This window comes from Eumetopias jubatus, unplaced genomic scaffold (assembly GCF_037043125.1).
Source record: "Eumetopias jubatus isolate StellerSeaLion01/CBP00866 unplaced genomic scaffold, mEumJub1_p1.0 scaffold_9, whole genome shotgun sequence".
Classification (NCBI taxonomy): domain Eukaryota; kingdom Metazoa; phylum Chordata; class Mammalia; order Carnivora; family Otariidae; genus Eumetopias; species Eumetopias jubatus.
In genome coordinates, this window is record NW_028274815.1 from 123681931 (window position 1) to 123708303 (window position 26373).

At 44.4% G+C, this 26373-nt stretch overlaps 1 protein-coding gene across 1 annotated transcript in view; it reads right to left on the reverse strand.

Annotated features, from left to right (window-relative positions):
- PTPRT (protein tyrosine phosphatase receptor type T) overlaps positions 1-26373 on the reverse strand; it is an 856863-nt gene that overhangs the window by 736044 nt on the left and 94446 nt on the right. The window contains exons 4-5 of the mRNA XM_088026646.1: positions 14522-14603; positions 5992-6107 (exon numbers count right to left, since the gene is read on the reverse strand). Coding sequence (XP_087882772.1) covers positions 5992-6107; positions 14522-14603 — 198 coding nt within the window. The remainder of the gene's footprint in view (positions 1-5991; positions 6108-14521; positions 14604-26373) is intronic.

A 26373-nucleotide genomic window follows, 5' to 3' on the forward strand; every position in this document is an offset into this window, starting at 1 on the left:
CTGATAGCATTAACATAAAATACTATTTATATAAATATGGGTATATTTGTGCATAAATATGCATTCTTGTTTATTTTTGATAAAAAAATATACTGAACACATTGTCTTATAACCTGCTCTTTTCACTTAAACGCCTATTGTGAAAATGGCATTCAATATACTTCTATAACCTAATATTTAATGACTCCATTCCAGCATTTACTTCTTCAGTCCCTTCTTCTGCTGGATGTTCAGGATGTTTTCAGGTTCCACCCTTTTGAACATACTTGAAGATACATTTTTTTTCTCTCTCTGGTTATTTTCTTAAATTCCCAAAAGTAAAATTACTTGTGGGAAGAACATGTACTTTTAAGATTTTAGCTACCTACTGCCAAATTACTTTACAGAGAAGATGAACCCACATACACATTTTCCCTGAGTTGCGCTGATAATCTGTCAGCACACCTCCACCTAGCTGGACCCTGAGCACTGTTCTGTTTTTTAAAGGGCTCCCCAAACCTCAGGCTATTTGCCTACTGGACATTCCACTCATAGTGCACACCATCTACTTGCTTCAGAAATGCTTAAAAACTGTAAGTTTCGGTTGCTCAGGTCAATGTATCACATAAGGAATTAGCAAGTTATGAATGAGGCCCTTCTACCATAGACCATGGCATTATACTCTTCTCAAGGAGAAATCACCCCCAAACAAGATGAGCTTGTTTATAACTTTTAGTGGCCTCTATCAGCCTTTTCCCTAAAGGACTGGTGTTGTTCTAGGCTCAGGGATACATGTTTTTTGCATAGATCCTATCCATTGATTCTTAGGTAGAGCGTGCACTGTAATTCCACGAAAGCTGGCACCAGCAGCTGGGGGTTTCTAATGGGCATATAAAGTTTCCAGGAGACAGTAAACAGGAGTATGGACTGGTCTTCCTTTCAAACTTACTAATTTATGATCAGAAAGCACTTAAGGATAAGCGTGCTATAGGGTCCCACTCTACAGAAAGGAAGGCAATCATTCTCTCCAACACAGACGACAGGGTTTCATCTCATTGCTGGAGAGAAGGGGTAATGACATACTATTCTGGAAACAGAGTCACTGGCTTTATTTCCCTGACTTAAAACTGGTGGATAAGAAAATGTTTCTATCTTTGGTGACCAACAGTGACACCTCAGTGTCTCTTGGAAACTACAGAAGGAAATAGCATTGTTGAAAGGTAGACTCTTGGCCACAGTATACCTGTTTCACTTACTTTGGAAATTTTCAGACTGAGTCACAGAAGCCCTGATCTGTGGAACAGAGCTGTGGCCAGTCTGCATGCTGTTCCTCCAGGTGCTGGAACAGATCCAAAGCAGCATCTCGTGAGAAATACACTACTGCCTCCACCCGTGTCAGATCAGGTGCAGCGGCCTCCTGAGCGGCAGGCAGGTGTCATTAACAGGTGCCTCATATTTTGTACAAAGATATTAACTCACTTCCAACCACACTGCTGAATGTAAGCCTGGACTTAACTAGCCAAGCAGGATTTACCAGAGTGCACAGTGTAAACCATCTACCTCCCAGTATTTCCTGAAATACAGATGAAGGAGACAATATTTCTGGTGGTTTCCTTAAAGGAGTAGCTATTGAAACTATTCACTCACCAGGTATATCTAAAGTATCCCAGGATAAGCAGAGAGTTGGGGACTTTTGTCCCATCACATTGCCCAACCCCATCCCCTCCCTCTTCGACCATCTCCCCAAACTGCCTTTGCACAGAGCACCAATATGGGAAACGAGCCTGTGAAGCTCACTTGTGTGTGTGCCCTCAATAGAGAGAACGCCGTGCCTTACATCAGACACTGTTTTCTTTATGAGGACTCCTGGGAACAATTCCTATCTGGCTTCTGTGTGAACAAGTTAGAAGTTTCCAGACCAATTGGTTTGTGTTTATCTTGTGGACACTCTTAACTGTGTATCTGACAAGTTTCCTTTATGCGGTTAGCAGCTGCCGCGCTGTGGGCTCCGCCCGTGACCGCCCCCCCCCACCCCGCCCCAGGAAGCCACAGATGTGGAGAAACGCAGTTTTAACATTATGACCAGCTCTGCAGCAGTGTGTTCCTTTCCTATCTCCCGCTGCCTCACTTTTAATTCATGCTATCTTGTCATGCTTTATGTCCCATTGTAAGCCACCTGAAAAACGTTCTGTGAAATAAGATTTGGTTTACACTGAAAAGGAGGTAAATAAACACGATGTGGAAGAGCTCCACACCATATGTTTCTATTTTTTCCAATACTTGTATTACCTTCTAAATCCTCCTGCTGATAGAGCCAAGGTTTAGGACATGCAACTCAGAAATGAGGCAATAATCATCATAAAATAATTGGAAAAGCTAAGTAAAGGTGTTGAAAATATTGTGATTGTTCCTTCTCAGTCTCCTGACCCAACCGAGGCAATGCCATCGAAATGACAAAGCTTCTAGAGAGCCCGATGCACATGAATACGAATTACAACTGAAAGATTAATTAACACTAAATACTTGAGTGACACATGGAAGTTTACCGTGAGTCTTGTGGTCTGCAGGCAGCCTGGGGAAGCAAGAGGGTCAGGCACTACTACTATTTTCATTCTACTGCACTGCTAAGGAGCAAGGAAGAATGGTCAGCCCCGAGAGGGGCCCTTTCACCCAGGGATTTTCCAACTGCAGGAAATGGGTTCAAATGCAAGAAGAGAAGCAATACCATGAACTTCCATCCATGTGCAGAGAGATGGCTGGGCATGGGCTGGGGATCAACATCCAAACTAGGTCAGCCAGAAGAGATGGTGGAGATCTTTCAATAAATGAAGGTAGAGGTAACTGGAGATAGCGTCTTCCAACCACTATTCATGTTTTGTTGAAGCTCAGGCTATGCTCTCCACTAAGACTTTCTGCAATGTTGCAAATGTCCTGTGTGCACTTGTCCAACATGGTAGCCAATAAATGCACGTGGCTACTGTGCACCTGAAACACGACTAGTGTGATGGGCATCTAAGTTCAGAATGTTATTTATTTTAATTAATTTAAATGTAAATAGCCATTGTAACTTTAACAGGGTCGTAGGACACAAGATCAGTATATGGAAGTCAACTGTATTTCTTTACAGTAGCAGTAAAAGTCAGAAATGGAGATTTTTTTATACCAAAAATATCAGATACCCAAGGATAAGTCTGACCAAAAAAATGTGTCAGACCTATGCACTGAAAATTACAGTGAGTGCTGAGTGAAATCACCATAGACCTTAAATAAATGAAGAACTATACCATGTTCAGACTCCCAAAAGTCATTATTGCTAAGATAGTTCTCTGCAAAAGTGATTTACAGATTCAGTGCAATCAATCCCCATCAAAATCCCAACAGGCTTTTCATGTAGAAGTTGACAAAGTGATTCTAAAAGTCATATGGAAATGCAAAAGACCTAGAACAGCCATAATCACTGTGAAAATGAAGAACTGGAAGACTAACATACCAGATTTCAAAACTTATTATAAAGCTTACATTAACCAAGTCAGCGTGACAGTGGCATAAAGACAGACAAAGAGATCAACAGAACAGGAGCAAGGGCCCAGGAATAGCCCCCTATCTCTGTGGACAAAAGCAGCGCAGCAGAGAAAGAATGCTCTTTTTCAACTAACGATGTTGGAACAATGGAGATATCTAAATGCACGCCAAAAGAAAAAAGAACTTCGATGCATACCTCACACCATATGCAAAATTAACTCAAAATGGACCACAGACCTAAATGTAAAAGCTAAATTATAAAATCTCCAGAAGGAAACAGAAGAAAAAAATCATTGTCTCCTTCGGTTAGGCAAAGATTTCTTACAAATGATGCCAGGACAAGATCCAAAAAAGAAAAAACGATAAATTTGATTTCATCCAAATTTAAAAATTGCTCTTCCAATGCTACAATTAAGAGAATGAAAAGACAAACCACAGATGAAGAGAGAAAATATTTGCAAAGCATGTATTTGATGAAGGATTTGTATCCAGAACATATAGAGAACTAACAAAATATAATAATAAGGGAACAAACCAATAATAAAGGTGCAAAAAAAAAAAAAAAAAACTGAAACAGACACAGAACCAAAGACGACACATGAATGCCAGCAAATGAGCACATGGAGAGGAGTTCAACATCACTGGTCCTGAGGGAAAGGGAAACAAGAATCAGGAGGAGGTACCACTACACACCCATTCAAATGGCTCAAACTAAAAAGAATGACCATACCAAGCGTTGGCAGGGATGTTGGTAAGCAAAGATAGCTCCCATCCACTGCTGATGGGAATGCAAAATGGTACAACCATACAGGAAAACTGCTCAGCGGTTCTTTAAAAGTTACACATCTACCAGACGACACAGCCATTCTACTTCTAGGCATCTGTCCAAGAGAAACGAAAGCACTTGCCCATACGTCCATTCAAGTCCGTGAATGTTCATAGCAACTTGTTTTTAAATAACCCATAAATGAACGACCCACATGTCCATCCACGGATGAATGTATAAAGGAATCATGGTATCTTCATACAATGGAGGATTACTCAACAAAAAGAAATTTAAATAAAGTTCATATATACACATTATAGAGGAATCTCAAAATAATTCTGTTGAGTGATAAAAAGAGTATATACAGTGTGACTTCATATAAAATTTTAGAACATGCAAATGAATACACAGTTGACCCTTCAACAACATGGGGGTTAAAAACAGCAACTCCCACTATAGTCAAAAATATGTGTATGACTTCTGTCTCCCCCCACAAACTAAACGAGTAATAGCCTATGTTGACCAGAAGGTTTACCGATAACATAGTCAATATATGCTTTGTACGTTATATGTATTATATACTGTATTCTTACAGTGAAGTTAGAGAAAAGAAAATGTTAAGAAAATCGTAAGTGAAAATACATTTACAGTACTGTACTGTATTTATTGGGGGAAAAAAATCTATGTATAAGTGAGCCCACCTAGTTCAAATCTGTGCAAGATCAAGGGTCAACTGCTCAGGGACAGAAAACGGATCAGTGATCACCCGGAGACAGATGAGAGTAAGGAGGGGCAGAAAGAAGGGATTTCAAATGGGAACAAGGAAACTTCTGAGGATGCTAGATATGTCTAGTATCTTGACTGTGATCACAGTTTCACAAATATACACACGTGAAAATGTGTTAAATTACCCATTTTAAATACTGTATCTCAATTAAACCTTAATGAATTTGTGTAAAATAAAAAACAAAACCAAAATACATTCAATAGCCACATGTGGCTACTCACTGGTATTTCTACATTAGCATCCCTGGGAATATCTCTGATGCTGCAACAATTTGTGTCTAATTCTGTGTCCCATCCTTTCCCCTACCTCCACTGAAAGAGATCCTCTCTTATCTTGCTTTGAAAGTAAGGCTAAGGAGCAGACCTAAGAGCAGAACAGATTCAAACTCAGAACACCCTCCTGGCTTTCTTGAGAGACTCTTTCAGGCAAAGAACACAGGGTTTTGCTGATGTAGTGAAATATTCTGGCAAAGGGTGATTTTACCAGACTTTACCAGAATACTGTGGAGGAGCATTACCCGTCAGACAGGAATCTGGTGGACCACTGGGTAGTTAAGGTCCCTCCAGGGAAGATTTCATGATTCCACATACCCAGAATCTAAAGTAGTAAGTTTTGCCTTCACCCTGGGAGTCTGGCCTTAAAGGACAAAGTTGGTTAGAAGGCAGTGTGGAAAGGGCATAATTACAAATTCTAGTTCCGGCACTTCTAGGTTTGTGGTCTTAGTTTCTCCATCTGTAAAATGGGTACCCTCATGCCTACAAAACCAAATTAGAGTGAAGATCTCACAAGATAATGGAGGCAGAGTATGATCCAAGGAGCAGAGGTACATCAAAATATCCCCTCCCCTTACCCACACCGAGCCCTTCATCCCAGCACACGCTTTCTGCCCTTACCGAGGAATGGGCAGATGTGAGCAGGGGGCCACTCCCATCCTTACCTGGAGCCAAAGTTTGTCATGCTGAGACCACTTCCCACCAGCGATGCACTGAAATGTGGCATTCTGCCCCACATTCACCTCGACATTTTGGAGCCGCAGAAAGTGAGGTGCTTTTCCTAGGAGAGAAACCAAACTGCACGTGAGGGCTGAATTCAACAGCCGGCAGCACTTCCCCACGGGTGGACGGCAGCTCAGGACGAGCACGCGGCAGCGGGGCATCCACACCTGGGAAGTGGCCTGGCGCAGCGAAGCTACTGTTGCTTGCTCACTTACTGTGAGCCAGGCACTGCTTGTCCTAAGAGCTTCACGTGATTGCCTCCCTTAAACCCTGCCAATATCCAGGCGATGGGTAACATCTCCATTTCACAATCAGAAAATGAAGGCTCTGAGGACTTACATAGTTCAGCACAGTCAGAGAGCCAGAAAGTGAGGGAGCCAAGACATGAATCCAGGTCTCTCAGAGCCTCAAAATCCCTCTTATTAGCATCTGGGCAATACTGGCATGTTTGGAAGGAAAAATTGAAGGTGGGGACATGGGGAGGATTCATCAGAGAGAAGTCCTCCCTCCAGCCTGAGAGCAGAAAGAGGAAAGCTGAAGCAAAGCATCTCTGAGCCCGAGGACCCACACGCCTGGCCACAGTGAGGACGCCGATGAGGAAGATGATAAGGAAGGTAGAGCAAAGGAGGGAGAAGAGGTGGAGGAGAAAACCAGGAGCTGTCATTCACACAGGACTCGCTGTGCGGGGTCCACACACAGTAACTCACTGAACCCAACGCTGCTGGTGGCAGGATCATCTCTGTCTTACAGTGAGTGAACCGAGGCACAGAGAACTCAAGCAACACTCAGTCTACCCTCTGAACTCTAAGCTACAGTATTCCCCAAGGATGGAAGGATGTGGGACATTTGCTCTGGAGACTTGGCATAACAGGAAAAGGGACTTTCAAATAAATGAAACTCACAGGGTCTGTGAGTAATCATCCCAGAATGAAACTGTTTCATGTGGGGTAATGGGTTCATCTCTTTCCTTGTTTGTGGAGTCAGGGTCTCGCCTATTTGAGCTCACCCAAGATGCGTGGGTTGCTAACCAATATCTAGAAATATGAATTTCTTCACTGAGGCATAAAAGTGCCAAGGATCCCCTAGCACATCAACCAAATCAATGATGAACTGGACAGCCACTACACCATGATGAGACCAAATGAACAGTTGTTAAGAGGACCAAGAAGGTTCAACGAGGGCCTCTGGCCATCTTTTCAGAGAGAGTCTAATACCCAGAGAGACGACTAAAAGCAATAATGTCGCTTACCTAAAGCTCTGGCAGTGCCAGGCACTGTGATAAATGCTTTACATGCTTTATCTAATCTAACTTTGTAACATTCCTGTAAAGGAGACGATATTACTATTCTCCTTTCAGAGAGGCAGAAACCAAGGCTCAGCGAGTTTAATTTGCCCAAAGCTACATGGCATTAGTAAAAGACAAACAGAATTCAGTCCAAATCTTAGCCCAAAAGTCAACATTTAAATCGTACACTCTCCGGCTTCCTGGGTAATGGGAGGTCAGTGGTATCACCTGGACCCCAGGGTTGAGAGAAAGGGCTTGCAGGCCAGGCTGTGCTGACTCGAGGCTCCTCTCATTGCTCCCAAGTATTTAATTATGAGTCATCCCTTTTCCAGCTATTTGTCCCCATGGCCTTCACACTTTGAACTACCTGCTCTACCAATGTGTGTCATACAGAGTTCAGCCAAAGCCAAACCTTGGCATGATTAGGCAGACTTGCTGTGTGAAAACATACCTTCTGCTCAGGCTCTTAAACCAAGGACAACATCTCAGAGACCCCCTCATGCTACCTTCAGGACCCCACTGCTAAAGTCGTATCAAGCACCAAAGGCACAGGGGAGACCTCTCCTTGCAGGCTTCTCTGAAGATTCCAGCATCTGGTCAACCTGACAAATATCATGCTGCTTTAATTGTCTGAAATTGTTTCCTCTTGGCTTTCCTGTATAATTTTATAAAGTTATTTTTGCAACTATCAGTTCAAGTCAATTCTTCAAGTAGGACTAAAAGTAAACCTTGTAAGTCCCTTTACACCCCAGGTTTAAAAGGGAGGGAACATCCACTCCATGCAGGGAGGGACGACAGTCTTAGCTCAAATCTTGGGAGGCTTTGTGCTGGGTTTCACAAAGGGACGTCTGTCTGTCCTTACCCTTGAGGACACTGGGCAAATGGTTTAACCTCTGGAACTTGTACAATGGGAAATGGATCTCTGGATCAATGTCCCCTGCTTGCTTCTGATTCCCAGCTTCTCAGCAGCAGACCTTTTGTCTGGATTCTTTCATCTTCAGGCCCTCTTCCTCCCTCCCTTCTAGGTTAAGTGGTAGAGAATTTAGAGGCTTAATGGCCCCTACGGTTAATATTCTGGTGAAACATGGATGGTTTATCACAGCGAGGTTGAACCCATGCACCCACAGGAGCCAGTTATATCAATGAATAAAGTGGTTCAGTGGAAAACAAAACAAAAACAAAACACCACCTCCTTGTTCCATAATCACTTTCCCACTTTTGATAGAGATTTGTGTAAAATAAAGATTTGGGGGCGTCTGGGTGGCTCAGTCAGTTAAGTGTCTGCCTTCAGCTCAGGTCATGATCCCAGGGTCCTGGGACCGGGTCCTGCATCGGGCTTCCTGCTCAGCGGGGAGCCTGCTTCTCCCTCTCCCTCTGCCCCTCCCCCTCGCTGGTTCTCTCTCTCCCAAATAAGTAAAATTTAAAAAAAAAAATAGTAAAATAAAGATTTCTCTCTCTGTGAGAACAGCAACATTGCACACACAGTGACAACTGGTATCTGACACCAGCCTCAGCACTGAGGAGGGACTAAGGAGTGTAGGGCCTGAGGAGAAATGGATAAAGACCCCATGACCCCTTGAAAGGGAGCATCTTACTCAAATCCAGCAGAGAAGGCCACTCCAGAGTACTTTGCTCAGGGCAGCCAATCGTCCAATTTTTCCACCCAAGTAAGAAATCCGATTTTATGTGAAATCTCTCATTCTAAAATCTTGACTAAATTCCACTAAAATGCCATGCAGACTTAACAAAATACATCTGCAGGCAAGCTCTTCTCACCTGCAGTCTCTGTTAGCTCCTATGTAAGTCATCTAGAACAATTCCCACTGGCCGGTCCTGCCTTGTCTGGCTCCATAAATCCAGGGATGCCCCCAACCCTCCAGGCAGCATGCTGTGGATCACATGACTGCTAGCCCTAGATCAACATTCCCAACACAAGAACTTAACCAGAACTGGGGAGCCTCCTTATGTTGGTGACCTGCTCAGGCCACTTCTCTGAGCTCCTGGCCTTTCTGACCCTCCCTCTCCCCCACCCAAACACACATACACACACACACTCTCTCTCTCTCTCTCTCCGGTCTACTTCTGAGCCCTACGCTCTCTCCACCGTGTGATCTTCCTCCAGCATCTACAGCTTAGGGAAAGAATTTATCCCGCCAGCTTCCGCTTGCCAACCTGGGGCCAAACATGGTTGACCTTGGGGCCCAGCCCAGTCTCCAGCATGTGGTTTTAAACATTCCACCCTCACTCCCCACTGAGACCCAGCACCCCCAAAGTGGGATCCCGCCGAAGGGAGGGTAACAGCAAACTGGCTGTGCATTTAGGGCAAAACACCTTGATGTTGGTGACATTTAAACTCCTGCCGATGTCAGCGAAGCATCTGGAGACACACAGTACTGTGCCCTTTATCTCACTCTTTAAACCTGACAGCGCTCAGTAGGAAGCCACGCAATTGAGGAGAAAGCGCAGTACATACATTAGAAACATGTTGCAGACGCTCCGTGGGCTCGGTGACATGGCCCTGCAAGGTTGTGATGGGGGAAAAAAAAAAAAGTTTAAAAAATTCTAAAAGTCAACTTGGGAGCTAGAAACTTGGAGAGCAGGTGGAAAATCGTGCCGTTTCTCGTGTGTGGTTGTAACTGTGGTGTCCCTGCTCACAGCTGACACCGAGAACGACAGCAGAGGGGTGACAATGGCTAAAATACTTTTAGAATCCCACAAAAATGTTAAATGGGCTATAAAATATAGACAAGAGGCTTCGGTTTGTAAGAGAAAATAATTTCCTTTGAGTATTACGCCTGTCAGTCGGTGCTTTGGAAGCTGGAAGGCAATCATGTGAAGGGGTAACTTCAGCTCAAATCGATCAAGAATACAATTGCAAATCAGTCACTAACCGCCCCCCCACCCCACCGGCCCTGGAACTTTTGGAATATTTAGCAGAATAGCTTATTGATAAGTGCTGACCTGATATTAATAGAAAAAATGTTTTGGAGGACAGAAGTGGAGAATTACAAAGCCTGAGGAGAATGCGTGTTTCTCAATATAGTTAAGTTTTTAGCACCTATGAGTGAAGCCATAAATGCATTCACACAAAGGCTTTGGGGGCAAAAGGCGCTGTCTGTGCAAAGGACGGTGCAGAAGCCACTAGCAGCACGCATGACTCATGCCCCCCCAAGGCCCCAGGATGCATGCACGGTCAGCGCACTGGAAGGCATCACTCAGGCTCCAGAGACATATACCACCCCAGCCTGCACCAGCCAGGTGCCCGAGCCACAAATCCAGGAGAGCACCATTTCTGATGCCTCTGCCTCCCAAACTAACCCATCAAATAGGATCAGCGGACCCTACCTCCTAAATCTCTCTCTCATCTGTCCACCTCTCTCCATCTCTGTGCTTTGTTTCTTCATAGCACTGCTGACCATCTGTTATGGACTACATTGTGTGCCCCCCCCCCCAAAAGATTCAGATATTGAAGCCCTACTGCTCCACACCTCAGAGTGTGCCGGTATTTGGAGATAGGGCTTTTATTAGGGTGGACCTTAATCCAATCTATCTGGTGTCCTGAGAAGGTTTGGACACACAGAAACATATCAGGAACACTACACAGAGCAAAGCCCATGTGAGGACAGAGCAAGAAGGCAGCCAGCTGCAAGCAAAGGACAGAAGCCTCAGGAAAAAACCAACCCTGCTCTCTTCATCCTGGAATTCTACCTATAGAACTGTGGGCAAATACAGTTCTGCTGTTTAAGCCTACCCAGCATGTAACATTCTGTATGGCAGCCTTAGCCAACTAATTTACCCTGTTATAGATCATATAATTAATTACCTGTTTCATTTCCAGTGTCTTCCATCTCAACAGAAGCCCACAAGGACAGAGAATGAATGTGCATAAACCCAGAATAGTGCCTGTCCTGGAGTACGTGCTCAGTAAACACATGCCAAACGATGAATGGACGTCTCTCCACCAGCCTGGCCCAGGCCACCACCACCTACCTCTTCCATGACTCCAGAACTTCCTTCCTGATTGGTCTCCTGGCTTCTCTATTCCCCTTCAACTCATTCTCTGCAGAGCAGCCAAAGTGATCTTCTAGACACTTAAATGAGATCAAATCAATCCCTAGGAAAAATCCTTCCAGGGGCGCCTCCTTGTGCTTTGATTAAAGCCTAACCTCATTGAGACACTCAGCCCCTCTGTGGCCTGGCCTCAGCCTCCCTCCCCAACCTTCGCTCAGACCCTTTTCCCCTGTGCTCCCTACACTCTAGCTACTCTGGCAACACCTGTGAATTCCCACTGCAGGGCCTCTGCACCTGCTGTTTCCTCTGCCTGGCCTGCCCCCTCCCTAGATCACCTCACAAGGGACTCAGGTGTCAGCTGAGACCACAGGTGCCCAGACTCAGCCCCTGCCCTCTCTACCTAAGGAGCCCTCCCCAACCCCAGCAACTCACATTTATTCTCTCCACCACGCTATCACTATGTGAAGTTACATTTGTTACTACTTACTATTACTTACTGAGTGGCTTTCCTCCCTCTGCCACTCGGCTAACACCATGGAGACAAGGATCTAACCAACTTGATGACTAAAGTGCCCCCCATGTCCAGTGCAAGTTCCTGACACATAGCTAATGTGCAATAATTTACCTGTTGAAAGAAAGTAGGAGTGAAGAGCTGGAGTGGCTGTGGACTGAGCACCCAACTGGAGAAGGGGCCTTTGCGAGGCACCGCTCAACTGCATGTGACTCAGGAGCTGTGTACACAGACCCCTGCAGACTATACGCACCGCCAGGATTTGTACATACTGTTCAATGGAATTTTTCCAATTCCAGCCACTATCACAGGGTCCTCACTTTTTGATTTCTGGGGAGTTTAAGCCCAAGCCGCCTAAGCATCGAGGCTAAACTCCGCATTGTACTCCCATTACCCAGCAACACAGCCAGAGTCACGTTCTGCTGAGTTATATCCTGTGGCCCATTTGCTGGCTAACTGGCCCTCAGCAATTTCATAACCATGCAATCCATACTCCTCAGCAGGAGGAATACAAGGCTGTCAGGAGAATCCTAAATTCAGGAGCAGCCCCAGTGAGGTGGTGGTGGGGGGACCCCAAGGGGGGGTGTAAAGGCATCTAAACACCCTCCAGAGAACCCCTTCCCATACAGACTTCTCAGAGAGAAGGAAGCATTTGGCTTTAACAGCAAACCAGTGCTTGGAGTTAAGGCAGAGTTGAGGTTGAAACAAGGGACAGGTATCAGGTTGGGCCTCATGACAGAGATGAAAATTCCACACTCTGAGTAGAGAGATCTGGGATCCCCGACAAGAGAGCCAGGCCAGATTCTCCTGGGAAGGGCCAAAAGTCACCTACTAGAAAAACCAAGTATAGGGTAAGAAGCAGGGGTGCAGCTGGACGCAGCAGAGGTGAACACCCCCAGCAAGGATGGGATGTGTGCAGGGCTTGGAGAAACTGAACCCTGCCTCACAGAGACCACCTCAAAACTGGCAGCTGGGCAGAGCTGAGTCTGTGGAGTTAGGTGGACCACAGGGAGGGCAAACACGTCCTGCAGCAGTTGTCCAGGCTGAGATCAAAGGTCATTCTTTAATGGGCAGCTAATCCTGATTCCCAGAAGGCCAGGGAGGGGAAGGCTTAATCCGGGTGAGTTGGATTAACTGCCTATCTACTATATAAATGGTGCATGGAGTTAAGGCAAGAGTGCTTGGAGTTAAGGCAGAGTTGAGGTTGGAATAAGGAACAGGAATCAGGTTGGGCCTCACAGCAGAGGTGAAAATTCCCACTGCATAGCTGGGGGGATTTCTGAGACCCTCTTCACATGAGGTCTGGTTCAGCAGGCATGACTGCATGGACAGACCCACCTAAGGAAATCCCAAACACCCAGCAAGTAACCCAGAGGGCAGGAACCTCAGGCCAGAGTAATGAAGAATCTCGTATGACCTCAGCATTCCTGAGAAGCTGGCTGGTTTCAGGGAAGAAGGGTTCCCTTGCACAGACGCAAAACACAATGATCCCAAACACTGCCTTGGCAAAACCCCTTGGACCCTGTTCCAAATTCCTTCAGAGAGGTGCTCTAAGCAATGAGTCAAACAATTGGCATCCTAGTGCTGTGGAAGGAAGTGGTGTTCGAGGTTCTAACAAATTCATTGCAGCAGAAGTGGAAAGTGTCGTTTCAATTAAACGACATGGATGGGGCGGACATGAGAAGAGCCCCAAAATGAAAGGACTGAAAGGCCTCTAACAACAAGGGGCATGACACTTCTTGAGGAAATAGCAAACTGCACCACAGCCAAGAGCATGACTCATGGCTACAAGGAGGGAGTAGAGCGAGCCATCCCGGAGTTACCTGGAACTAGCCGGCTGCCAAGAAATTAATGGGAATCTCCAATATGCAGAATGCTAACAAACTAATGGGGCTGGTATCCCAGCTAGCCCTCCTGGGGAAGGCCATCACCCCCATGCATATTCCTTTGACTACAGCCCCTCCCAACCAAATGTCACTAGATAGGATGCCATCCAACTCCCCTCTGGGATTTCGTGGAACTGGGAACCGCGGGTCCTTGCACAAACACGTTGAGATATCTGAGACTAAACACAGCAAAGAGAGTGAACTTCGAGGGGGAGACTGGATGGGCACAGAGGAGCGGTATGCCTTCGAGGACTCTTGACACTGGACCGTGAGCACTAACTGCTGTGAGAAAACTCTCCCGATGCCTACACAGAGCCGAGGAGTGTATTTAAAATTACTTTTAAAGAATTAATAGCTTTGGGGTACTTTTCCCTGTGAGTGAACAGTGTACTAATTTGCTCAGTGTTTTGGTGTAGTTCTTTTTTTAAGACAATTGCACAAGATTCTATCCAAAGCCCTCTAATTCTTCCACTTCGGTGGTCTGAATCCCACTAATAAACAATCAGGACTTTAGACTCCCTTAATGACGGAGAGAGATTCAAACGATGTTTTGCCACTCTGCAAATTCCTGTAGGTGCTGCCTGTTGAACGGGCCAGCGAAATTACAAATTTATTCAGGACTGATTGCACTGAGTATGTAAGTATTTCTGAAGGATCAAAAAGAGAGAGAGAGAGAGCCAGAGATGGTTGTGAGCTGAATGAATGGTGGGGACTGCAGGCTCCAAGCTCCCCAGTCTGGCAGGGAGTGGGGCTGTGTGAGGAGGAGGGAGCAGACTTACTGCATGGATGAGCAAGGACCCGGACCTCGTCCACAGCGATGTAGCCAGGATGACCCTTCAAAGAGACGGATTCAAATATCACCTGCAACACACAGGGTGGGAGTCAATTTCGCAGAAGTAGTTGTAGGCATCACAGGAAGCTGCCCAGCCCCCAAACCCTCTATGTTTCAGCTTCCCACCAGAACCTCCCAAAGAGGCCTTCTATTAGCCTTGTACACTACCCTGGCAATGGACTCGGATTTTCAAAACAGGGTTAAAAAAAAAAAAAAAAAAAAGGCCAAAAGGCCACATTCTAATAACCAGCAAAAGAAGAGTCAGCCACATAGAACATTTTTAATGGATTTCAGAAATAACGCTTGAATGCAGAAGAACAACCCAAACATGGCCTGAAACCCCAATCTGCACCTTTTTCATTGTTGTTTCAAGTGAAGCACAGAGGAGAATTACTTCCTAATACCCCAACTTTCTTATGAAGTGTGACAGAGGAGCTTACCTTGGAAGCTACCATAAGCCAAAGAGGGTTTACCCTGATTCGATTCTACATCCCCCAGGAATATATGCCATCTGAATTTTTTTTTTTTAATTTTAATTCCAATACAGTTAACATTCAGTGTTACGTTAGTTTCGGGTGTACAACACCACCGGTGATTCAACACTTCCATACCACACCCAGTGCTCACCACAGCAAGTGCACTCCTCGACCCCCATCCCTTATTTGTCCGATCCCCCCCAGCCCCCCTTCTCCTCTCTGGTCCCATTCCCTCCTACCCCCATCAGTTTGTTCTCCATAGTTAAGAGTCTGTTTCTTGGTTTGTCTCTTTCTCCCATCTTGAATTTCTTTATAACACCTCTTGAAGATAAGCCCCATACACAAATGTTGGTATCCAGGAATCCAAAGGCAACAAGTTCTTTGAATTCTCCATTCTGACTCTCACCCAAATCGTGTATTTCAGTAGAGCTTTTAAAACTCAGTTAACAGCTTTCCTTGCCACCCACTATCTAACTTCGCCTAGGAGATGTGACTGCCTATGTGAACACCGTGACCAGTGCCCTTGACCTCCCTAATTCCATGGTCTTTATCTCCCAACCAGCTTCAGCCACATCCACATCCTTGTCCACTCGAGAAACCCGGAAGTTCCATCCACCAGTATTCTGACACAGCCTCCTGCCCCTCATTCCTTTTAAACCTGCTCCTGCAGCTCACATAGTACCCTGGACCTCACCCTTCCTAGAGTCTATATCATGGCCCAGACCTCCTGTATTCTCAGCAAGCCCAGGGCCACCCCACCGCGCTGGCTAACCATCCACATTGGTCTCACTCAAAGCCCTAACTCTTTCACACCCTCATTCCAAATTTGACAAGTCTATTGCAAACGTGCCTTCTCCACTGCTGTGCCCTACACAAATGTCCCCCTTCAACATCACCCACCTAATCCCAGCACACACCCACAGCACATCTTCAATAGGTAAGGGGACAGGAGAGGGGCTGATTTCTAACTTCTTGTCCATCGATCAGAGGTTAGATTACACCTCAGATTACCACAACCAACCACTGCCTCCTCTCCTCAAGGCGTGCCGGAGCTCTTGACCCTTCCTCATCTCTACTGCCTGTTCCAGCTCTTGGTCCTTCTTGGTTCTCTCTCTTTATCCTGTGTCTCTGAACTCTTTTATCCCTGATTTTGGCACACGTAAATGCTGGGGCTTCTCTTATTCTTAAAAGCTACCCTTGGCCAGCAGGTTCTGCTCCAGCACAGTCCAGCTGTGTTTCAATCACATGTGGGATTCTCAACAGTTTTATCTACACTCACTCTCAACACTCCCTTACTTCCCACTGCAAAACTACACCCCCCCACTATCATCTGGATTTTGTCCCCAACACTTTCCCCAGAACTGCTCTCATGGCAAATACCAATAACTTCATAGTTGCTAAATCCAATAGACAGTTTTCAATCCTTATCTTAAGAAGGAAGATATTGTAGTGCTTGGGCTCTGGATCAGAATACCTGGGTTCCAGTCTTGGCTACACTCACTAGCGTGTGACTCTGGGCAAGTTATCTTACTGCTCTGTGCCTCAGTTTCCTCATCTATAATTATAGTGTCCACTTTACTGGATAAGTTTTCATATTAAAGGAGTTAATACACTATTTAGAACAATGTATGGTACATGGTAGGTACTCAATGTTTGCCAATAATTATTATTGATATTTGACCATTTTTCTACAATTATCAATGGTTGTAGCTTCTCCCTTTCTGGATCTGTCTTGTTTTGGCTCAAGTGACACTTCATTCTCATGGTTTTTCCTCACAGATCTGGGACTATATATACTACCATAGGTTCCGTTGTAAGTACTTCTCCTCCTACATCTAGCCCTCAAATGTCAGGTTCCTCTACTCATGTTTTTACTGAGCTAACCCTGCAATGGCTGCCAATTCACCGACAATCCCCAAGTTCAGCCCCAGTCCATACTTTTCACTGACCAGCAGTCTCACCCAACTAAGAGATCTGCATTTTTATGCAGATACTATATAGAGATCCCTCAAACACCGTCTGTATGCAACAAATCTGAACAGCTTCCCTATCAAATTGTCTCCCCCAAGAGCCCCATCATCCTTCCTGAAATATGTGCCTCAGTGGGTTGCCCTATGACCCATCCAGGCACTGAAGACTGGGATTTGGGCATCTGCTGGGGCTTCTCCTTCTGCCTTGCTTCTCATTTTCTTTTTGATTCTGACTTAGTATTTCTAAATCTGGCCATGCCTTTCCATTTCTGCTATTAAGTTGAACCATATGAAGCAACCATTTTGTAAGCCAAAGCCAATTTGATTCCAGTCCAATGGCTCTGGTTCAAATCTTCACCGCTCTTCATCTCTACTACTTCAACAGCCTATACCATGGACCCTTCTCCCTCCTGTCTTTCATTCCTGACTTCAAGCCTGTGGATAGAATGTAAGATGGGTAATGAGACCAACAGGAAAACCTTCACGTGAAAACTTTTTGTGGCCCATGTGGTCATTCCAGGTTAATGGATTCAGAGGCCAGTGGTCTCAATGGGGCCCAGAACTCCAGCAGCTAAAATGAGAGAGCAGGGAACTGGTGGAGAGAGTGGTCATGCTTGCCAAGAGGCAGCTTCCTGGGGTGGTAAGATCAATCATTAAGAACACAAATGGCTGCCTGGGGATTATGTAAAATGACTTGGGGATGACAGTCACACCAAACACGGAGCATCTGACACTAGCATGACAACTGCTCTGGAAGAGGGGTTTACTAAGTTAAGAGGGTCCTTCAGAGGCACGGAAACAAAAATGTGTAGGGAGTGTGGGAAAGTCTGCAGAAATAAAAGGCTAAAGGATAAATGCCACAGCCTGCAGAGAAGAAAGTCAACAGAAGACCTTACTATAAAGATTTAAGTATCTAATTATATTTTCAATAACTGAAAGGAAAACAAAAGCAAGGGCCACGGGGGAAAAAAGTAAAATAGAACACAGAAAATATATTTAAAAACATGAAGGCATTCAAACTGTATAATAAAAATGACAAAAGAAAAAATATTTCCGTTGTGACAATAAATATAAATGGGATAAAATAGAGAAAAGGTCTCAGACTGTCTAAATAAACAAAATCTAGAAGATAAACACCTAACACAAAATGACCCAGTTAACTTAAAAATAACAAGTTGAACAAAGGCATAATGGGAAAATGCAAATAAACAGAAAACAGTGGTTGTAAAAATAATGTAAAAGTGTCAAAGTATAATTTAAACTGGAAAAAAATTAAAAACCATTAAGTGGATTAAAATGTCATTTTTTAAATGCATGAGTTAATAGACTTAAAAAGAGAAAATGATGAGGAATAAAAACAAAATTTGAAAACTTTAGCTCATGTCTTAGACTCCAGGCAAACAGAAAAAAACAAAGATATAAGTATGTGTTTGTATCTTATGAATATGTGAATAATAAAATGAATAATACATTTAGTAAACAGATTATTTAACACAAAAATCAGATTACAGGCTAAAGACTAATTTCAATAAATCTCTCAAAGAACAAGGTGTAGAATGAATTTGGAAGCTTTCCTTCTGTTTCTATTTTTTTGATACAGCTTCAGGAGAATAGGTATTTCTTCTTCTTCGAATGTTTGGTAGAATTCCCCAGGGAATCCATCAGGCCCTGGACTCTTGTTTTTTGGGAGGTTTTTGATCACTGCTCCAATCTTGTTAGTGGTTATTGGCCTATTCAGGTTGTCAATTTCTTCCTGTCTCAGTCTTGGGAGTTTATAGGTTTCCAGGAAGGCATCCATTTCATCCAGATTGCTCACCTCATTGACATATAGTTGTTGATAATAATTTCTAATAATTGTTTCTATTTCCTTGGTGTTAGTCGTGATCTCTCCCCTTTCATTCATAATTTTATTCATTTGGGTCCTTTCTCTTTTCTTCTGGATAAGTCTGGCCAGCGGTTTATTGATCTTATTAATTCTTTCAAAGAACTAGCTTCTAGTTTCGTTGATCTAATCTACTGTGTTTCTGGTTTCTAATTCATTGATCTCTGCTTGAATATTAATTATTTCTCTTCCAGTGTGTGGCTTAGGCATCGTTTGTTGCTTTTTCTCTAGTTCTTTAAGGTGTAGAGTTAGTTGGTGAATTCGAGATTTTTCTATTTTTTTGAGTGAGGCTTGGATGGCTATGTATTTCCCCCTTAGGACCGCCTTTGCAGTATCCCATAGGTTTTGGACTGATGTGTTTTTGTTCTCATGGGTTTCCATGAATTGTTTTAAGTTCTTCTTTGATTTCCTGGTTGACTTAAACATTCTTAAGCAGAGTGGTCTTTAGCTTCCACATGTTTGAATTTCTTCCAAATTTTTTCTTGTGATTGAGTGCCAGTTTTAAAGCATTACAGTCTGAGAATATGCAGGGAATAATCTCAGTCTTTTGGTATCAGTTGAGACCTGATTTGTGACCCAGTATGTGATCTATTCTGTAGAAAGTTCCGTGTGCTCTCAAGAAGAATGAGTATTCTGTTGTTTTAGGGTGGAATGTTCTGTATATATCTATGAGGTCCATCTGGTCCCGTGTGTCATTCAAAGCTCTTGTTTCTTTGTTGATTTTCTGCTTAGATGATCTGTCTATTGCTGAGAGTGGAGTATTGAGATCTCCTACAATTAACATATTGTTATCAATATGACTCTTTATTTTGGTTAACAGTTGGCTTATGTAGATGGCTGCGCCCATGTTGGGGGCCCAAAGTTCATGGCAGCAATGTCTGCAATAGCCAAACTGTGGAAAGAGCCGAGATGCCCTTTGACAGATGAGTGGATAAAGAAGATGTGGTCCATATATACAGTGGAATATTACTCAGCCATCAGAAAGGATGAATACCCAACTTTTACAGCAACATGGACGGGACTGGAGGAGATGATGCTAAGTGAAATAAGTCAAGCAGAGAACGTCAATTATCATATGGTTTCACTTATTTGTGGAACATAAGGAACAGCACGGAGGACAGTAGGAGAAGGAACGGAAAAAATGAAGGGTGGTGGAATCAGAGGGAGAGATGAACCATGAGGGACTATGGACTCTGAGAAACAAACAGGGTTTTAGAGGGGACGGTGGTGGGGGGATGGGTTAGCCTGGTGATGCGTATTAAGGAGGGCACATACAGCATGGAGCACTGGGTGTTATACGAAAACAATGAATTGTGGATCACCACATCAAAAACTAATGAGGTATTGTACGGTGACTAACATAACATAATAAAATTAAATTAAAAAAAAGAACAAGCTGTATAGGTCTGGGCCTATGTATTTTCTGACTTAAGAAAAGTTTTCTAAGGCTAAAAATTGATGACAAAAGCTTAAAAATCAATTTATTAAAATTGAAATATTATATATTTCTTAAATATGTAATACCTTCCATAATAACTATGATTTCAAAGTATGTTTTCTTTCTTAACAGAAGCCTGAAACAAAATTAAAAGCCAAATGGCAAGCTGAGAATAGTATTTGTAACATCTAGGTCAGCTAAAAGATAAATAATCTGTTTTGTGTCAAGAATTCTGAAGAATCAACAAAATAAATCCTCCAAAAGAAAAGCTGGCAAGTGACTTGAGCAGATAATTCAAAAAAGATAAAGTAGGAATGGTGATAATCTATGAATGCATCTTTTAAATGATACCAGGAAGATTATGGCAGATGGATATTTTCTTGGTACTTTTCTACATTTTTCTAAAGTTTCTGCAAAAGAATGAGCTATTTTATACTTACAAAAAAATTAAATGCTTTAAGGTGCATTACATTTTTGTGTCTCTCTTCATGCTGTATTATCACTATGTCATGTACCATGGCATAATTAATTCCACTATAGCACCCATCAGCCTATCACACCATCTTATAATTGCTTGTTCCCAAATCATTTCATTCCCTAAACTCCAAAACCACTGGGAACAGAAACAGTATCTTCATTCATTCGTTCATTCATGCATTCAGCATTTACAGAGACCCTCCTCTGTACCAAACACTGGGACACATGCTGGGGCTATAAAAGTGAATGAGATAATTAAGGTCCTAACTCTGATGAACTTCATACTCTAGTGAAGGGAAATGGAAATTAAATAAATATATAAAATTAAACTCATTTTGTAATTGGTATTATGAAGGAAATAAATAGAATACTGTGAATAACTAAGGGGAGGAGGGTCTACTTTACTTGGAGTGGTCAGGAGAGAATCCTACAGAGGTGATACTTGAGACCAGAAGGATGAAAATGGCCTGTCAAGGAAAATGTGGGGGCGAGGGCAAAGGCCATGAGGCAGGAAAGAGTTGGGGATGATATGGGAGCACAGGAATGAGACTGATGTGGCTGGGATACAGTGAGTAAGCTAGAGAGGCACAAGGTGAGGTTGGAGCATTAGCTGGGGGGTCAGGCAACATGGAGTCTTACAAGACATGGCAGGGAGCCTGAATTTCCTCTAAGTCACCAAAAGTTCTAAAGCCGGGATGTGACATAATCTAATCTACGTTCTACAGAGATCTTTCTGGCTGTGCTGTGGAAAGTGTAGTCATCCCATGGAAAGATAAGGATGGCTTTCATGAAGGTGGTGGAAAACAAAGACGTCGATGGCTGGGGAGGTATTTCAAAGGCAGAGGTGAAATCACTGCTGTGGGAGCAAGAGGGGAAAAGTGAAGGAAAGAGAAGACTCAGTGAGGACCCTTCAACTTGAGGCTTGAACTTCTAGGTTGACTCTGGTGTCATTTACTGACACGGGAAGATGACACAAGGAACATGTGACGGGCACACAAGCAGGGCAACATCAGGATTTCTTTTTGGCCACGCGAAGCTTGAGATGCCAAGTAAACATCTTAATGGATATATTGAGTAGGACCCTGGCATTCTATTTCTGGAGCTCATGGGTGATTTAGGATCAGAAGTACAAATGTGGTAGCTTTGGCTATACCAGTGACACTTTAAATGTCATTTGAAACTGATGAACTAGATGAGGTCACCATGGAACACAGAGCAGGTAATTCAGAGAAGAGAGCTAGGGCCCAAGGTCAAGTGCTAAAAGCACAATAGAGGATTGGGGGGGATGGTAGAGATGCAATAGAGGATTGGGGGGGATGGTAGAGATGCAACAGAGGATTGGGGGGATGGTAGAGATGCAATAGAGGATTGGGGGGGATGGTAGAGATGCAATAGAGGATTGGGGGGATGGTAGAGATGCAACAGAGGATTGGAGGGATGGTAGAGATGCAATAGAGGATTGGGGGGATGGTAGAGATGCAATAGAGGATGGGGGGGATGGTAGAGATGCAATAGAGGATTGGGGGGATGGTAGAGATGCAATAGAGGATTGAGGGGGGATGGTAGAGATGCAATAGAGGATTGGGGGGATGGTAGAGATGCAATAGAGGATTGGGGGGATGGTAGAGATGCAATAGAGGATTGAGGGGGGATGGTAGAGATGCAATAGAGGATTGGGGGGGATGGTAAAGATGCAATAGAGGATTGGGGGGGATGGTAGAGATGCAATAGAGGATGGGGGATGGTAGAGATGCAATAGAGGATGGGGGGATGGTAGAGATGCAATAGAGGATTGGGGGGATGGTAGAGATGCAATAGAGGATTGGGGGGGATGGTAGAGATGCAATAGAGGATGGGGGGATGGTAGAGATGCAATAGAGGATGGGGGGATGGTAGAGATGCAATAGAGGATTGGGGGGATGGTAGAGATGCAATAGAGGATTGAGGGGGGATGGTAGAGATGCAATAGAGGATTGGGGGGATGGTAGAGATGCAATAGAGGATTGGGGGGATGGTAGAGATGCAATAGAGGATTGAGGGGGGATGGTAGAGATGCAATAGAGGATTGGGGGGGATGGTAAAGATGCAATAGAGGATTGGGGGGGATGGTAGAGATGCAATAGAGGATGGGGGGATGGTAGAGATGCAATAGAGGATGGGGGGATGGTAGAGATGCAATAGAGGATTGGGGGGATGGTAGAGATGCAATAGAGGATTGGGGGGGATGGTAGAGATGCAATAGAGGATGGGGGGATGGTAGAGATGCAATAGAGGATTGGGGGGATGGTAGAGATGTAAGCATGATTTTAGGTAGAGAGAAATGAATCGAGGAAACAGGATAACACACAAGGGGGTGAGGGAATCAAGGAAACAAGCTTCTGGAAGGAGGAGTCAATTGGGATCAGGACTCCAGTGAGGGATAGGTATTGACCAGAAAGGACACCTCATCAACTGAGACCGAATGATAATAAAAATAATAAAAACAGAAATATAACCACAATAATGAAGGCCGGCAATATTGACCATTTATTACATAGTCTTGATCCAGTCTCTCAAAAGCCCTAAAAAAGGGGGCGGGGGGGGCAGCTGCATTTCCAAAGCTCAGAAGGGGAGCCAGAGGTAGATTGAGAACTGAGGCCCTGGGCTCCTAGCTCACAGTGCACAGCCGCACCTATTACTGGGCTTCAGTGGAAAGCAGTCCAAATCTCTTTTAACCAAAACACATGGTTAAGCAGAATTCTAACTTTTTTTTTTTCCAGTTAATCAAAGTATAACTTAAACTCTTCTAACACTTGGACTGTTTCTTGCATCATGACCCAGTGTCTAACCCATATCATAATTATTAACAAGTGTTCCACTAATGAATGCAAGGCTGGTCATGGGAGAATGGGTGATAGGAAAACACATTTGTTCACTGTTCCCTCACCCTTCCTCTGCAGAAATAACAATTCTAAAATGAGAGAGAGAATCTTTCACTTATCAGAATTCCTCTTGAGAATTTTTTTTTAAAGCACCAGGGCAGGTTAGACTTGGGTTTCTCAAACATGGGAGGAAAATATTCCATAAGAAACAAGGGAAAGAATACTCTAGTTTTCCATTAAATGAATTAATAATTTTAAAGGGTTTGCAACATACATGGTAATATATTGATAAATATTACTATTATTGTTGTTCTTAGTCTGGGGAGAGGGATGGGCAGTAAGAGGAGGAATCCCAGGGAATGGTGCTAGGTCTGGGGGGATGAAGAAGCTAATGCACCACCCAACATAACTATTCCCTCCAGTGCCCACCTCAAGCTTCCACTGAAGTTCCTACACTCAACACTCTTTGATAGGAGTCCCGACTGCAAGAAACTGGCACAAGCTGGACTTTGGGTCCACATGGAGTTACATGGAAATAAAGAGCCACGTGTAGTTGCGGGAACCAAGGGAGCTGGGGAAAGGTGATGGTGACTAAGTACAAAAGCAGAGAGAAAAAGACCATGGCAGCCCACGAAATCCTTGATGAAGTCTCCAGACTCCTCAGATCCTAGAACTAGGGTCCACGGGATATTTATAGCACAGGGCAGGCTGGGGATACAGCTGAGAATACAGCACTTCCCAAGACAGAACTGGGGCAAGTCCTCCCCATCACTGCCAGATCACTCAGAGCAAAATGCTCACAAAGCATGCAGGAGCCAAGAGGGTCTTATCTCGGGCGTGCCACTCCAGAATCACAATTTTTTTTATAAAAATCATGCAAGCTGCCATGAGATAGACCCCCTCAATGCCTGGGGAGTGAGGAGTCAACAACACAGATAACAAGACTGGATGTATCAGAAATAGGGCCAGAAGGGAAAGGAAAGGAAGAAGATCCATGCTGGACCCTCTAAGGCCTACCTGAAATCACCCGCTGAGGCAGTTCCCCTCAACACTGAACTCTCTCAATGAGGCTGGCACTAAAGTGGGTAAAGAATTGTAGAGGCTACTTTAGTGCTGTTTACAGGTGGCAGGGAGGGCAGAGAGGGCAGAGGGTGGGCAGAAGTAGACCATGCCAACACCCAGGGATGCTCCATGTCAGTGTATGGGGGCAGGGACCCTGACAGGCAGGGATGGGGCAGAAGGCCTAGGCTGGGAAACCCACCTGTTCTGCAGGACATTCTTCAATCCCAAGGCCACCACACAGACCTACGGTCAACTACACATGCCCCAGCCCCTGGAACCTTAGAGACCTCCTAGGGCTTGCATGGAAAGGCACAAACCTCTCCCCATGCATGAGCTGCTGGACAAAGTCAGGAACTATTTCCCAGGAGAGGCTCAGAGACGAGTCACCCTCAACCTCTCCAAAAAGCAGGTTGTGTGCATGTTGGGGGAAGGGATGGATAGGTCAAGACATGGTTTAAAAGAGTGGGCACTCTCACGTTCTGCGTGGGGCGCTGGGTGTTACGCACAAACAATGAATCATGGAACACTACATCCAGAACTAATGACGTGATGTATGGGGATTAACATAACAATAAAAAAATTTAAAAAAATAAATAAAAGAGTGGGCACTCTATCCTCACCTTTTGTAATCCTTGAGCAGAGAATCTGCACAGCAAAAGTTTTAAGGGACTGCAAACATTTTCTCCGAAGAGAGAAAAATGTTGGCTCACCAGCACCCCTCTTAGGAAGACGACTACGTATTTTCATGGAGAGGGATTGCTTAGGGAGAAATCAAGAGAGCCTCTCTCCCACCCCAGCCCCAGAAGGCCTGAATAAAATGAGGAGAGTATGCTGTTCAGCAAAGAGGGGAGGTGAAAGAGAGGAGATGGGGGAGAGTGTGAAGGGTGGGAGAGTGCCCCCCCCGTGAGATGCACCCCCCTAAACTGTACGTGAAGTTACTAAGCCTCCAGAGTGCCAGATGCTGGTGCCCGATCCCTGAGAAAGGGACTGGATCTCAATTCCAGTTGAATCCAAGCCTGGCAGGCCCTAGATTTCATGGGCCTCCATAGTAATTACAAGCACTAAATAAAAGGCAACTTCCCCCAGGCAGGTGCCGGAAAACAGAGTAAGCAGGTGGCTGCAAACCAGCAAAAAAACTTCTCTTATTTTTTTCTAGATCTTGGGACAGAACAGTTCAGAATCATTAAAAACATAAAACAGACTTAATATCACCTGCAAGGGGGCCTAGATCTAAAGCACAGCTCAGGCAGTTTTAATAAGACCCTGCTCTTTAGGGAGGAGGCAGGTGTGGGGGTACATGGCCAGGGGACGTTCATCCCTGGCCCTGCTGAGACCCTGGTGCCACAGAGCCCCCTAATAGGAAAGATGAAATTTCCCTGCGTATTACGGAGCTAAAAGTCAATTTTGAAACTATGAAATATGACTTTAATAAATGAATACATAAGCCATCAGGATCTGAGTCCCAGCACTGCTGAAAACTAAACTGGATTTAGTCCACAGAATCATATATACAGGACCAGAGCTCAGGGTCTGATGAATTTTCAAATCCACACTACAAGTGTCTTTGATTCTCCGGACAGCCCCCCCTTCTCTCCCCCAGTATGTGTGGGGGTAGTGACTCTGGGAGCGTGCA